The sequence below is a fragment of the Coenobita brevimanus genome, chromosome 95 (assembly GCF_032717465.1).
Source record: "Coenobita brevimanus isolate Jiangsu-jjx chromosome 95, ASM3271746v2, whole genome shotgun sequence".
In the NCBI taxonomy this organism is placed as follows: domain Eukaryota; kingdom Metazoa; phylum Arthropoda; class Malacostraca; order Decapoda; family Coenobitidae; genus Coenobita; species Coenobita brevimanus.
Genome location: NC_137048.1, coordinates 5,113,963 through 5,130,318, shown reverse-complemented (window position 1 = coordinate 5,130,318; position 16,356 = coordinate 5,113,963). Strand labels below are relative to the sequence as shown.

At 41.3% G+C, this 16,356-nt stretch overlaps 1 protein-coding gene across 1 annotated transcript in view; it reads left to right on the top strand.

Annotated features, from left to right (window-relative positions):
* The first annotated feature begins 1,487 nt into the window (after window positions 1-1,487).
* LOC145413178 (trans-1,2-dihydrobenzene-1,2-diol dehydrogenase-like) overlaps window positions 1,488-16,356 on the top strand; it is a 37,238-nt gene continuing 22,369 nt past the window's right edge. The window contains exons 1-3 of the mRNA XM_080282904.1: window positions 1,488-1,689; window positions 6,362-6,525; window positions 14,975-15,105. Coding sequence (XP_080139030.1) covers window positions 1,488-1,689; window positions 6,362-6,525; window positions 14,975-15,105 — 497 coding nt within the window. The remainder of the gene's footprint in view (window positions 1,690-6,361; window positions 6,526-14,974; window positions 15,106-16,356) is intronic.

Here is a 16,356-nt window from a genome sequence, read left to right as displayed (position 1 = left end):
AGAGAAGTGAAGTCAGTGAATGTACAATGAGGCTGGATGAGGAGGAAATGGAAAATGTGAGTGCATTTAAGTACTTGGGTAGTGTGATGAGTAAGGATGGAAGTTTATAGGTGAAGTGCTTGAAGGAAGAATCGTTGCTTGTTCATTGAAAGCGGTGATATAAAACAGGGAAGTGAGCATGGAAGTGAAAAAATTACATGACAGTATTGTGATACCAACACTAACCTATGGAAGTGAAGCTTGGACCTTGCTGGATATACAGAAGTCAAGAGTGAGAGCACTGAAAATAAGCTATTTGACAGGAGCCCGTGGAGTCACATGGAGAGACAGACTGACAGATGAGGATGTGAAAGAGCATTGTGGTGTGGATGTGGATGCCATAGAAAGCGTTAGGAGAAACACACTGAGGTGATTTGATCATTTGGAGGGGATGGAGAGTGAGAGCCTGACGAGGAGAATGTATGTGAGTGAGATGGAGGGGAGGAGAGGAAAGGGGAGGCCAAGTGGGAGAGATGGAGTGGAGAGGTATTCGAGAAAGGGAGGTGTGAGTTGGGAGCAGGGCAGTGAAATGGCAGGGGACAAGGTGACATGGAGGCGATTTGTTTGTGGCACCCCTCACGGGGTTAAGGCGTCTGACAATAGATAGATAGACAGACTCTAGTTTGGCCTAAAACTGCCATCTCTCTGTCTTGAACACTGAATTGTTGGAGTAGAGAAACCTGTACTTTACATAGGAAAATCATCCAACATATTACCTTTATGCCGGGAATCAAACTCAGGACTCTCAGGTGAGAGCTAGGCAGCAAACCACTACGCCATGACCAGGTAAAAGTTATCGCATATTGCCACAATCTTGTAGCCAATGTCCTTCCACCCCCACTGTGGACCTGAAGAGGATGAGAACCCCCTGGCACTCGGGCAAGTAGATGCTTTTAATCTATCCCAAGTACTTACGGCAACTCAGAATGAAGACAGAAACCTGTACATTACACAGGAAAAATCATCCGACATATTAACATTATTCCGGGAATCGAGCCCTGGACTATCAGGTAGACCAGGCATCAGACCACTACGCCACAAGCAGGTAAAAATTTTCTCACATTGTCACAATCGTTTTTACAAGATTTAATTATAATTAGTCCCCCTACTGTTCAGGGGAAAAGCGTATGGCAATTGTAGACGTATTTAACCTGCACATGTAACAGGAATATAAAATGGCAGGATACGTACCGAGAGAGTTAGGAAAATAATTGAGGACTTATTTGAAAAAAAAAAAAAAATGTTCTGCAGAGTAGGTGATGCAAAATCAAATATTCGTTCTAAAATGTTCATTTACTTATTCTTTACTAGGGAATGCTCTTAAATGCTTTGAAATAATCTAGGAGCAGTAAAATCAAACTAACAAAACATGTCGTCACATTTCGAGGGTTCGCTGTTGATTACATTCTTTTTCAGAATACCAAACCAACTCACAGGAACTATCAGCAATGGCAACTCGTTGGGGCATCATCAGTGCGGGAAAGATTTCCTCCGACTTCGTGGCGGCCCTTAAGGCTCTCCCGACGTCGGAGCATCGTGTTGTTGCCGTGGCTGCCCGGTCCATCGACGACGCAAAGAAGTTTGCACAAACATTTGGAATTGAGAAGGCGTATGGCGACTACATGGACATTGCTAAAGATCCCAATGTTGGTGGGTGGATGTATATTGTTGTACTGTTCAAATATTGACTTGGATTATAGAGTCAATCCAGCTTTATGCCATTTGTTAGTTTCTTTCTTTGTATTATGTCAACAGCATATAACCGAAAATTGCCAATTGCATTTCCATTGACGGTTATAGAAGGTCACTTGATAATCCTCCAGTTTGCTCGTGCAACAGAGCCAAGAATTATAAAGGTATCGATGATAGTTTGATTGGTTTGGTAATTCATTGTTTCTAGACTCTGCATCACCCCATCCATACTGTTGGTGGGAAAAGGGTTATGATCATGGTGATGATAATGGTGAGGAGGAGGATAATGTGTTTTTTCTTTTGCTGCTCGTTTGATCCTACCCGTCCTATTTATTATTGGAGAATGGAATTATGGTGACAGTGGGAGTTATTCTTCGATAGAGACTATATTATCATCAACTTAAACCTTCATCATCCCATCCATCATTCTCAACCAAGAGATGGGGTGGGGTAGCTTAGAGAAATAAAGAGAAGCAGCAAACAGGAAGAAATAACATTAATGCAGAAGAAATATCAGGCAACATGCCCTGGGAAATGGACCACACGGTCATGCAGTATAATTACAAGTATACTACACTTACACTGTACTGTATATATTCTTGTCATCTCGAAACTATTATGTTCAGTTCAACGGAGATTTCTTAAAGAGTAGGAATTAGGTATAGCTTCCCCATCACCTCCAAGCTGCTCACCTGAGTTGAAGAAAATAAATTGGTAGCACCAAGAAAAAAGTTAACATAATTTCCTCTAAGTGAATGCATGAAGACCAAGGTATTTATTATCTATCTATCTATCTATTGCCAGACGCCTCAATCCCGTTTCGGGTGACCACAAACAAATCGCCTCCAAGTCGCCCTGTCCCCCGCCATTTCACTGCCCTGCTCCCAACTCACACCCTCCTCTCTCATATACCTCTCCACCCCATCCCTCCATCTCATCCTCGGTCTCCCCCTCCCTCTTCCACCCTTCACCTCACTCACATACACTCTTTTCGTCAGTCTTTCACCCTCCATCCTCTCCACATGGCCAAACCACCTCAGTGTGTTCCTCACAACGCTTCCTATCACATCCACATCCACACCACAACGCTCCTTTATATCCTCATTCGTCAGCCTGTCTCTCCACGTGACTCCACAGGCTCCTCTTAAATAACTCATTTCCACTGCTCTCACTCTTGACTTGTGTCCTTCCAACAATGTCCAAGCTTCACTTCCGTACGTTAGAGTTGGTATCACAATACTGTCATGTAGTAACTTTTTCACTTCCATGCTCACTTCCCTGTTTCTTATCACTGCTTTCAAGGAACCAGCAACCTTTCTTCCCTGCTGTACCCTTTCAAGCACTTCACCCTCCAAACCTCCATCCTTACCCATCACACTACCCAAATACTTAAACGTACTCACATTTTCCAATTCCTCACCATCCAACCTCGCTGTACATTCACTGACTTCACCTCTCTCAAAGACCATCACTTTACTCTTCCCTACATTCACCGTTAGGTTCCGTTTCTTACACACTCTCTCAAACTCATCTACCAAGCCTTGCAGCTCCCCTTCGTCTTCACTCAACAACACAGTATCATCTGCAAACAACAGTACAGGGAGTTTCCAAACACTATCCTCTCTCACCAGGGCCACTCCAACATCCACTACCCTACCTTGTACCTCTTTTATTACCCCATCCATGTACAGATTGAACAACCATGGAGACATGACACATCCCTGTTTCAAACCAACTTTCAAAGAAAAAAATTCGCTTAGTTCACCATCCACACGCACTGCAGCCTTCGCACCATCGTACATACTCTTCACAGCATTCAACAACTTCCCATCTACTCCATATATTTTTAACACTTTCCACAATCCTTGTCTATCCACCCTGTCATATGCTTTCTCCAAATCCATGAAAGCCGCATACAACTTCTTTCCCTTCTCTAGAAACTTTTCCACTAAAGATCTAAGAATGAATATCTGATCTACACAACCTCTTCCCTTCCTAAAGCCTCCCTGTTCTTTTCCAACTAATTTCTCTGTTCTTTCTCTAACTCTGTCTATAAGTATCCTACCATACACTTTTCCTATTATACTAAGAAGACAAATGCCCCTATGATTACCACACACTTCTTTTTCCCCTTTTCCTTTGTACAAGGGAATAATTATACCTGACTTCCAATCCTCCGGGACTCTACCTTCCTCCCAGGCCAATCTGCACATCTTCCACATCCAACACTATCCTCTCTCACCAGGGCCACTCCAACATCCACTACCCTACCTTGTACCTCTTTTATTACCCCATCCATGTACAGATTGAACAACCATGGAGACATGACACATCCCTGTTTCAAACCAACTTTCAAAGAGAAAAATTCGCTTAGTTCACCATCCACACGCACTGCAGCCTTTGCACCATCGTACATACTCTTCACAGCATTCAACAACTTCCCATCTACTCCATATATTCTTAACACTTTCCACAATCCTTGTCTATCCACCCTGTCATATGCTTTCTCCAAATCCATGAAAGCCGCATACAACTTCTTTCCCTTCTCTAGAAACTTTTCCACTAAAGATCTAAGAATGAATATCTGATCTACACAACCTCTTCCCTTCCTAAAGCCTCCCTGTTCTTCTCCAACTAATTTCTCTGTTCTTTCTCTAACTCTGTCTATAAGTATCCTACCATACACTTTTCCTATTATACTAAGAAGACAAATGCCCCTATGATTACCACACACTTCTTTTTCCCCTTTTCCTTTGTACAAGGGAATAATTATACCTGACTTCCAATCCTCCGGGACTCTACCTTCCTCCCAGGCCAATCTGCACATCTTCCACATCCATTCTACTACTATCTCTCCCCCATGCTTCAGCATTTCACCACACACTCCATCAATTCCTGGGGCTTTCCCTGATTTAACTTTCTTCATTGCTTCCACAACTTCTATCCTACTGATTTCTTCCTGTCTTCTCACCTCCCTCCTTCTCCCAGCCATTCCCCAGCCACTTATACTCGCATTACTTCCATCCTCTACGTTCAACAATTCCTTAAAGTGTTCTCTCCATCTGCTCACTTTTTCTCCCTTCTCCACTAGTAATCTACCATTTTTATCTTTCACTCCCCTGCTAACTTCACTTCCACCCTGTCATACTCTTTTCACTTCTCTCCAGAACATTTTCTTACAGTCCCTCCACTTTACACTCAAATTCCTTCCAAATTCCTCATCCACTCTCTTCTTACTCTCTCTTACTAATCTTTTCACCTCTCTCTTCCTTTCCACATATAACTCTCTCTTCCGCCTCTCAACTTCTTCCACGCCCCTATTTCTCACCCATTCATTGTATGCTTTCTTCTTTTGTGCCACAGCCTGTTTCACCTCTTCAGTCCACCACGCTGTTCCTTGCACCCCTCCGTCTTCTCTTCCTTCCACACACCACATCACATGCTGCACATATTTCTTCTGTAAATATCTTACACACACCTTCCACGTCTCCCATCTGCTCCAATTCATATTTGCCCAATCGTTCCTCCACTTCTCTCTTATACTCTGCCTTTTTCTCATCCTCTTGTAACCTTTCCACTCTCCTTGCAACTACTCCTTCCTCTCGTCTTTCCCTTCTTCTATTCCTCCATCTTACTTGCATCCTAATTCTGGCCACCACCAAGTAGTGGTCAGAAAGTCCACTCCCCCAACCTCTATACACTCTTGCATCCTTTACACATCTTCGCATCCTTTCATCCACACACACATAATCAATCATTGCCTTCCTTTCATTCAGTTCACCACCCACCCTTCTCATCACTCGCCATGTATACCTGTGGATCATTTTATGCCTGAAGAGGGTATTGGCTATCACCAACCCCCTCCCAGCACAAATGTCCACTAACGCACTCCCATTCTCATCTATCTCAGTAGGCACACCCCACTCACCAACTATTCCATCCACCTTCACATTACCAACTTTACCATTCATATCACCAATCAAAAACACTCTCTCATTCCTTCCAAACTTTTCCATGCACACTTCCACATTTGTCCAGAACTCTTCTCTCACTTTTCTAGCACGATCTTGCGTTGGCGTATACACACACACAATCGCCCACATTTGTATTCCAACTTTCAACTTTACCCACACAATCCTTGACCCAACTGATCCATACTGTCTTATGCTCTTCTTCCAGCTTTTTCTCACAACTATACACACTCCTTCCTTTGCCCTCTCATTCTCATCTACTCCTGCACATATACCCCATCCATACTCCCATTCTCTCACACTTTCTCCTCTCCATTTTGTTTCAGTTATTCCACATACATCCACTTTCGCATCCTCAAGCACCTGGACAATCTCTCTCTCTTTCACCTCATCATTCGCTCCTCTTACATTCCATGTACACATTACCAAGTCCTTTGTCCGGTCCTGGGTCGTCAACGTTTGGTCAGTCCTTGTCCGAGGCTTCTTGTTTGTTTTTTTAGTTAGTTGTTTTCCGGGGAGGGGCACTAACCCTCCGCCAACCCTTTTAGTCGCCTTTTACAACAAGTAGGGATTATTTATTATGAATTTTATAATACAGTCAGTCCAGGCAGGAGGCAAATGATAAAAATGCATTCTCATAACTGTACTTTCTAACACAGATATTGCCTACATCGGAGCCGTCCATAAGCAGCATTGTAAGATTGGAACCGCCATTATGAAGGGGGGAAAGAACATATTATGTGAGAAGCCACTGTGCATAAATGTTAAGCAAACCAAGGAGATGATTCGTGTGGCCAAAGAACAGAAGGTCTTTATGATGGAGGTGAGTTGAGAGGAACTGGAATGCTGAAAGGTATCTCTCTCTTTCTAGCTGTCTGTCTATGCCACAATATCTGTGTTGTCCATAGTAGCTACAGAAACATCTGTGTATTTTATCTGTCCATCTCTGTTTATCTATCTGCTATTCTTGCAATGAGCAGAATCAGTAACAATAAACTGACAAATAAATTGACAAAAATGGTAACCTGAATAGACATGTGTCTTGTTTGTTCCAGAGCTCTCGTGTATAGAAGTTGGTCGAATTCATCTACCGTTTAGTGCTTTTGTATCGGTGATGGACTGTGATCATTAAGAGGGGGCCGACTCATACGTGGCCCTTCCAGAAGTGGACATGACTCTTGTCTGAAAAATTTCACTGTGCTCATGCGGAAGTGGATTTTCTTTTTTCACTTGTGGAAATGATAAAGGTGGTCGAGAACTCCCACAAAAGCTATTAACAATTCCGAATTTTCAGAATGTTTTCGTGAGACGCGTCGAGATTACTGAACTGGGGATCAGTGGTCTTTGTTAAGATTGCCATCACCGAGGTGGTGAATGTTATCCTACCTAAGAAGGCTTTGGCTTTCCTAGACCAATGGAATGTCACCTGTAAGAAGATTATTTACAAACCTGGGTCGAAGACCACCTGTGGACAGATGGGTCCTATCACTGTGCCTGTATCTTGTCACGATGTCCAGGCCAGCCTGTCACCCATGGATGAAGGTGGTACCGAAATTCTAGAAGTTCACTGCATTCTAACATGCACCCCGACACACATACTGGCAGGCAGGACTGCCTGGAAGTGCATTTGTGCTTTGCTGGCTCTCTCCTCCTCAGGGTCATTTTTGGTGGTATGATATGTAGAGTTTAGCACCCTCTTACAACTGTCATCTCTTTGGTCACTGCCGTATCATGTGCTGGAACAAGGTCTTATGATTGAAGTGTAGTAAGTTTCACTCATTCGACTTTAGTAAGAGTCGGGCCTAAAGCATTATTTTCTGCTGTTGTCTGTGTGGAAGCAACCGTAGAATTCTTTCCCGACTTAGCACAGTTCATAATATAAGTACCTTTCTCTAAGCCTTGTCTTATAAGGAGACATCCACGCTGCAGTTCCCTCATTAAACCTTTCCAGCGACCATTATTCATTATGCTGATTCGCTGGGGGCATCACTTGTCAATAAATACCTTGTATGAGAGACCAGTGCATCCACTGTCATTTATTTCTCTCTGCTTCTCCAAGATGGAGTCGTGGAGTTTCTCGTCGATGTTCAAACTGTAATGGTTACCTTTCACAAGACTTCTGACTCGCCTGATTTGCTTTATGCCCCCCACGACGATTTTTGTGGCAGCACTTACCTCTTCTTTGGACTATCTCAGGCCAAGAGCTCCTTGATCAGACTATCCAAGCTAATGTATTGTGAAGTTGTCTACCTTCTTCCCCATAACTTGGACCACAACACTAATTCTTCTCTCCCGTGCCTATACTCCCCTGCCTGATCCTGCCCAAGCCAAGGTGACTACTGCATGTGAAGATCAGGAAAGTAATATGTTCGTAGTCCTAAAGGCAAACGAAACGGGAGCTTCAGCTCTCCTAATCACATGCTTTCCATCCACCTCAGGAATACCCCGCTGTGCAACTGGTGCTGTAGTCTACGTGTGAAGGGACAATGAAACAGGTCATTTAACCACACATTTCTACATACACTTGTGTTACAAAATCTCACTTCCTTCATATAGCTGGTACGTTTAATAAGAACTTTAATCGAAGTTTTTCTGTAATTTAGTATGTACCCAGTATCGAGAATGAATGTGTCAAGAGGCAACTGTAACGAGGACATAAAATGCCTTATTATTGATCTTGAATAATGTGAATGATTGTGTTGCCCATTTCACAGGAAATGAAGGTAGTACTTCTTCCCCATTCTTACTACCTCTTTCCTTGTTTCTGGATATTACATCACCTCATCTTAATTCCTTCAGACCGATGATGTTTATTTAATTCCGGTCCATGCAACTGACTAACACACACGTTTCAGTGTAAACTAACTCCGACGGTGTCAACAAGAAGCACGGCGTATATTGGTGCCTATTTTTTTCCTAACTCGTACCACGCTGGGCAAAAAAGAAAACTGATACCCTTCTATGCCAGCCGATTTTTTTTTTTTTTTTTGGTTAAATGGGTCAAATATATCAATATAAAATCCCTGGCACTAATAAAAGTAATCACTAAAGCCAGAAAGTTGGTGGAATCGAGTCAGGTTGGTGCCACTCTACCTGTGAAATCTTCGAGGTTACTTAGAGATCAGAAGAGCTTTGAGCTTGTGAACCGATATTGGATTTTTTTTCCTGGCCAAATGGGCTTAAATACATCAATATAAGATCCCTGGCACTGATAAAAGTAATCACCAGAGCCAGAAAGCTGGTTGAACTGGGTCCAGTTGGTGCTACTCTACCCGTGAAATCTTTGAGGTTACTGAGAGAGAGCTGAGCGTCTGTGAGCTTGTGAACCAATTTTGGATTTTTTTGTGGGTAAATGGGCTTAATGCATCAATATGAGATCCCTAACACTAATAAAGGTAATTACCGAAACCAGAAAGTGGGTTGAATCGAGTCAGGTTGGTGCCACTCGTCCTCTGAAATCTTCAAGGTTACTGAAGGAGCAGAGCGGCTGTGAGACTGTGAAGACCCACTCGCCTCCCGCCCTCCTAAATCATTGTTGTAAACATAGCGGAGAAATGTCTGAAGTTAGCGAGATACGTTATTATCTTCCAGTTTACTTCGGTTGCTTGCAATGACTTCTCCATGCTGCAGGACGCAGATCTACATCACCGGCGTTTTTGAAAGGGACGTTGCTAGCATGGTACGCATTAAAATATATAGATGCTATGTATAAGTTCTTAGCACACCCACATTTCAGTTACTGGGTCCACTTCCGGTCACCTTATCATAAATAAGATATAGAATAGCTTAGTATAGTGATGAATGACAAAAACGATACCTAGATTAAGAAATAAGCCATACAAGGAACTTTTTGAAGCAATTAATTAAAATGATTTTATCTAAAGACAGACTACGAGGAGATTTAATTCAGCAATTCTGTATCATTAACCCGATGATTGCGCAATTCCTTTTTTTTTTCCCACCCCGTGGTGCACAAAAAACGAAGGAAAAAAGTTTTTTATTTTTTTTTTTAGTTTTTGTTTATTATAAACTTGAAGATAAACATCCAAGGCATCATCTGGTGAAAAGAAAAAAAATCTCTCTCTCTCCGTCATTGCATAGTGCCATGCGTAAGTTTGCGTAGGGGTAGAGTTGTTTACGTTGATGCACGGCCAGCACAGCCTGAGCTGCGGCTCGCAACGCGATGCCACCCTGCCTAAGTTGTGGTTCGCAATCCATGGGTTAAGGAACTTGTAAATCTGACTGTTAAGAAGTATTTCTTAGGAAACTGATCGAACTATATCAGATGCAATGGACATAAAATTGTTGCCAATCATTTCCAATCAACGGAAGAAATGGATTTCTTCTTCATCAGAGTTGTAAATATATGGCACGAACTGCACCTCCATGTGATAAGCTTTGATATAATAATAAAAACATGTAATAGGCATTCACATTGAAAGTGTGGAACGTGTTCGAGCAAGCGAGTGAGCAACTCAGGCAGTGTTGAATATTATCTTATGTGGCCCATCCTTCTCTTCTGATTTCCTGACCTGAAAACACTAAAATGAACTTATTAGATTACACCAGAAATATTCTCTCACACTTCCTAAAACCAATACTTCTCTTGTATTAATTTTAGGTCCAGGGCTTGGGACCTAGCAGGTTAATAAGGACTTTGCTTTTTGCTCACTCACAAAAGTTACTTTCATCAAATCTCTCGGTGCGCTCCGATTGGAATAAGAAATAAGACATTCAGAGTTTCTTTTGTCAACCAGGATATTGTATTAGTTTGACTCGGATCAGTCAAAAATTTCCCAAGAAAAAGCCAAATAGAAGGTATTAGTTGTTTTGAAAAGGCAAAACTTGGTTGCTTTCGGCAATCGTTGGAAAATACCGCTGCGCTGCTCACGCAACCTTAGACCGTTACTTCTGGCGCAGCTGACTGTTACGCTAATCTGCCTTATAAAAAAATCGTTTCCTCGATTTATGGAAAAGCTATTGGGGATTACCGGCTGTCTATGAAATGAAAATAACTGAGGATTTCTGTGCGATTTCCAATTTGGTGTATATCTTTCTTGTAACTTCAGAATTATCTGAGATATCCAAAAAAAGGTCGCTATTTTACTATAGAGTTTTCCTTCCGACCCCTACCCCCCTTTCTTGCTGATTCGATAAAGTTTTCACTCGGGTACATATGTCGGGGGTCCAAACTGTGACTAAATTTGGTGATCGGTCTCGCTTCGCTCGCTTGAACACTTAAAGATCACTTTGTAAAATATTTGTCTTCAGATCCCCAGCTAAACATGTTCACTCCTGAACAATACATTCTTAAAGTTTCCTGTCTTTTACAGTATAAAGCATGAAAAACACATCTGCAGAGCCACATCAGTATATACCAGTAACTAATACTGACCTTTTTTTTTTTTTTTTTTTCACATTCCAGGTTAGTGTGTGAATATTTTTTTATCTTCCATCCTTTCCTATATGATTTCCATGGTGTCTTTTCTATGATCCATGGTATTCCTTTCTAGGATTTTCTGTCTGCTACAGCTGGAGGGATGGGTGAGTAGGAGAAGTCTTCCTGCTTTGCTGTCCTTGTTTTAGGCTCACAGAAGGTATGGTTGTTAAACTCAATCGTTTAACAAACAGCCGCGGCAGAACCAACGGAGCTGTTACTGCTTACTTTCCTTTGTACTATTTTTACTTAACATGCAAATTAATATGAAGGGATGATGGTAAGTTTATGTTTGCACTTATCAATTGTATTTTCATTAGACTGACAGCTTTATACGTGGTAACTGCATATGATTATTATTAGTGACTATGTGATGTGATGGCTAGAGAAATTAAATACTTTTGAATATTGGATTCTGATTCCCACAGACTACAGTTTTATAATTAATCAATAACAGTTGCACACAAGGCCAACTCTGTCTACGCCCCATCGAAATCAGCCTCCTATTTTCCTTTGTGGACCTGTTTTCTTCCCCATAAGCCCATTTTCATCCATGGACATAGTTTTCCCATTTGGCCTAAACCATCCATTGACCTATTTTCCTCATGGACCTATTTTCTCCCATTCTATAGTTTCCACCATGGACGTGTGTCTCAGATGTTCCGATTTTATCCCAAGATTTTTCCCATATGGATTTGTTTCCTTTGTGGATTTATTTCCCTCATGGACCTATCTTACCCGTGAACCTATTTCCCCCCATAAATCTATTTTTGCCAGTGGACCTATTTTCTTCCAAGATCCAATTTTCCCTTTGTAGACCCTTTATTCTTTTGGATTTATCTTCCCCATGGATTTATTTTCTCACTTTGGTGAAGCACCGAGTCCCCCTTGGAAGTATTTTCAGTCACTGACATATTCCTCTTGTTTATGTGTTTTACTTACTGGACCAGTGTTTCTGCTTTGACCCACTTCACAGGAATGTAATTACTATTATCCTATTTTCCACATAGAGGTATTTTCCACATAGATGAATTTCCCTCACAGATGTATTTTTCCTATGGCACTGTTTTCCCCACGCACCTACTCCTGAGTGTACTTATTTTCCTCATTCACCCACCAACTCATATACCTAGTAATTTTCCTGGTGTAGTTTAACTCAGTGGCAACATGATGACCCAGCAACTTCACACACAGTGGCAATGCTGTCAAAGTCTAATAAGTATGATCATGCAGTTTCCCATATTAGTGTGGGAAAATAACTGCATTTTGTGAGGTGTTTGTGATAGTGGGGGCATAAGAAATGTGATGGTATTAGAGATAGTTAAAAAAAAAAAAAGACTGTGTGCGTTATGTAAAGGAAAGCATATAGAAGCAGGCATGCAGTAAAGGGTTAACCCATCGACTGTGGTAGGGGGGTTGCAAGACGGGCTTTGGAGTACTACAGAATGGCCGAATTAGTGACCACTGGAAAAATAACTTTACATGTACTTCATCGTCTTCTTGATTATATTATATACCTATCCTTGAAGTATTTTCGCTAAACTCACCATAGTTCCGAAGTTGACGGGAAACCGGCTATTGCACAAGCAGAATTCGCTCCTGCCAAATCCTCGGTGAGTTAACAATTAGTTCAATATACCTCAACTTGAGCGTGATGTGTTACTTTCAGGATTTTAATCTTTTTCTCTCTTCCTTTAGCCACTGTCGGCCTTAAATTTGGGCTTATCATCAAAATATTTCTTTTCTTTTTCTTAACAGGTTTAAGCATTCCGTGTGTACTAACACCTTTGTAAATGGATTAGGAACTGCATGAATTTTGTTAATTGTAGGCACTGTTGCTTTGTATCTGGGCTGAACTCAGAGGGTGATGGGGAACCTATATTAAAAACTGTGACTTCCATAGGAAACTCTGTGGTGCATTATTAAGAATCTCACTCATAATAATTATGAAGTAGGTTGCATGTACCTGGATTTGACTCAAGTGAGGTTAGTTGCATGCCATGGTGGAGAGTCTTTTGAATGTGTGGACGACTTAAGTTGAGGGACATGATATATGATGAAGGTGGGCTGGAGCTGGCTCAGTAGTAACGGTAAGTAATTGGAGAAAGTTCAGAAATTTGTTGCCCCTCCTACCATTGAGAGGGCTCCATGCTAAGGGGTCATTGTATGCAGCATGTGGTAGGAGTGAAATGATGTATGGTACTGAGACTTGGTCAGTGAAGGAGGAAGATATAATTAAGCTCGATAGTACTGAAATAAGAATGTGTACATTGATTTGTAGTGCATCCATGGATGACGGGGAGGGGGGAGATCTGTGAGTGGGAATGAAGAGTTAAAAGGAAGGATGGGCCTTGAATATATTTGTGGTGTATTGAGAAAGGGTAGATCGAGATGGTTTGGGGATGTGAAGAAGATGCAGGATGGTAACTAGGTGCGGAGGAATGAGAGGTGTGAACATTAAAGGTAGAGTTGTGCAAGGCAGACCAAAAATACTTGGAAAGAGATTATAAAGTGCAATATCTGGATCAAGCTTCTGATTAGAGAGGCTGCTGGAGATCAAGCAGAATTTAAGTGATGAAAAGCCGACATATGCAAGGATGTTGGAGCCTTTATAAACGAATGAACGACGATGATTATGATGGTGATGATGATGGAAGAAGAGAACTTTTGGTTCTTTTGACAATCCTTTCAATAACATTCCTCTGTTCCACCCTCCAGTGCAGTTTGTATACACATGCATGAATGCGTAGTCACTAAAGACATATAAAAAGCTCAGCTAAACAGCATCCTTCATGAACGACCACCAGATAGCCACTCATCAGAATCTGCCTTACCTAGAGAGACATGAATGCACCTAGCCAAGCTACAATGTGGCTATCACCATCCCTGCTTAAATTCAAACACAAAATACAACCCACAACTAGAAAGCACTCAGAGAGCTCATACCTCCGCCAATGCCATTGCCAAAAACAAGGACCCTGATCCACGGAGATATTGGGTGGAGGATGTAGGATCCTGATCCACCCCTAAATTTAATCAACTGTTCCTTGACCCATGGCCCACTCTTCAAAAAAAAAAAAAATATATTGAAATTCATTGAGAACTTTTGAAGATATCGTGTGGACAGACAGACAAACACAAGTGAATTTATAACCTCCACCAACTTTGTTGGTGGAGGTAACAATCCCCAATTCACTCACTGCAATGCAGACCCCATCCCACAACCCACCTACTTGTGTCATGTACTTACCTATCACTACACAGACAGTCCTTCAATATAACATCAACACAAGAACTCTTGGAGCTGCGGATTGAAGTGGATGGTTGCTCAAGGTACATTGGGTTGATATCTAAGTCTGGGTTTGTAACAACAGCATATTTTATTTTTACAGTCTTTGGCTGATGTTACTTATATTTAACTCTCACTGTCTCTGAATTCGTTAATTCAGTTTGCAGGAAAGACTTCTTCAGCTGGAGGGGTTAGATATACTCTTCATCAATCCTTTAACAACTACAAGTCATCCGTAAGGCGATGAAATAATATAATGGCAGCAGAAGTAGGAGGATAATGGTGATGACATGGAAATAATATATATATATTTTTTTTTCTAACCAGACAGCACCTCTAAGTCCATCTATCTTATCGGCTGAAAAAGAGTTGGCACAATGGAGGATCAATTCTACTAGTAAACAAGAAGTCTCATTCTCAGCTCATAACTAGGACTTACCAACTCTAATGCACGAATGGCTTACTTGCTAGGTCGTGGGATTATCTGATATTCCATCAAATGAATACAGATAGATCTTAGACACTTAAAGTTATTTTGATCCGCAGGCAGTGTGGTCGCGCTTCTTTCCTGTCTACAAGGAGCTCGAGAAAAGAATTAAGAGCGGAGAGATCGGCGAAGTGATGCATGTAATGGCCAACTTTGGGAAGGACGTACGAAACCTCTTACCCAGATTTCTGTGAGTTGCTAAGTGTTGGGGACGTAGAGAAAGAGTTTATTATTTATGCGTAAAGTATGTGTACAAATGTAGCAAAGAACGTGAACAGCAGTAGACATAGTCCTTTGGAAGCTGTACGATGTGTGATTGTTTGTAATTAAGATACTCAGTTTAAGAGTCGAACTCAAGGATATACAAGCAAGAAGGTCCAACCCTCAACCCACGAAAACCTTTCACAATATTGATGATAAATTTTTATTAAATTTTCTTACATATTTTTATTTATTTTATACATTTATTGAATTCAATAATTAATTTTAGAAAAACAAATAAAAAACATGGGCATCGCTACACCATTGGAACCCTCCACCTGACCAAGCACATACCCCCCCCCAACTCCCTTCACAACTAACCAAGTGCATAACGGCCCTCCCCCCCTCCCCCCGTGTAGGCCTATAACACAGAAACATTAAAACTTAAACAAATCAGTAGTTTATCCATGGTAAACATAACCTGATCCCTTCAGATTCCTTGTGCAGGGCCATTGAAATCTCTACGAAAAAATTTTTTTTGGTTACTTTTTCATTATTCTTTAAAAACTACTTAAGGAACAGCATTCTACCTATCAAAAGGCACCATTTCACTATAAGACACATAACTACGTGAATATTTCATGACAAAAATTACCAGTAATACTTTCTGAGGTATGCTCTGGAAACAAATTCTCTATGCCTTTTTACATTTTTCATAATTTTCAAAGAAACTACTTAAGGCACAGCATTCTATTTATCAGAAGGCACCAGTTCACTATAAGACATAACTATGTGAAATTTGATGACTACTGTATAATTAATATTTTCTAAGATTTGCTCTGGAAACAAAATCTCTACACCCGGCCAGCCGCCCTGACGCCCAACTCTACAGATGGACTCCGTTGATAACAATACCCATCTCTGTCTTTTTCAGGTGGAGGAAAAAAACAAAATCCTAATCCATGAACCTAACACTGATACACGTAACTTACATTTTGTTACCCTACACTAAAACCAAAAAATCCTAACACCTAAATCTAACTAAACAGTCACATCACGCCTAACTAATGGGTGCAAAATACCTTGCCCAACAGAACACCAGCCCTACAGTCATCACCAGCTGACTGTCAGGCAAGGCACATGTATTAACCGCCACACGCCGGGGTTTTTCTTACATCGCCCACTCATCCCTATGGGGGATTTCCATGATTTGGGAAAAAATACCCTTACTTCAAACCCT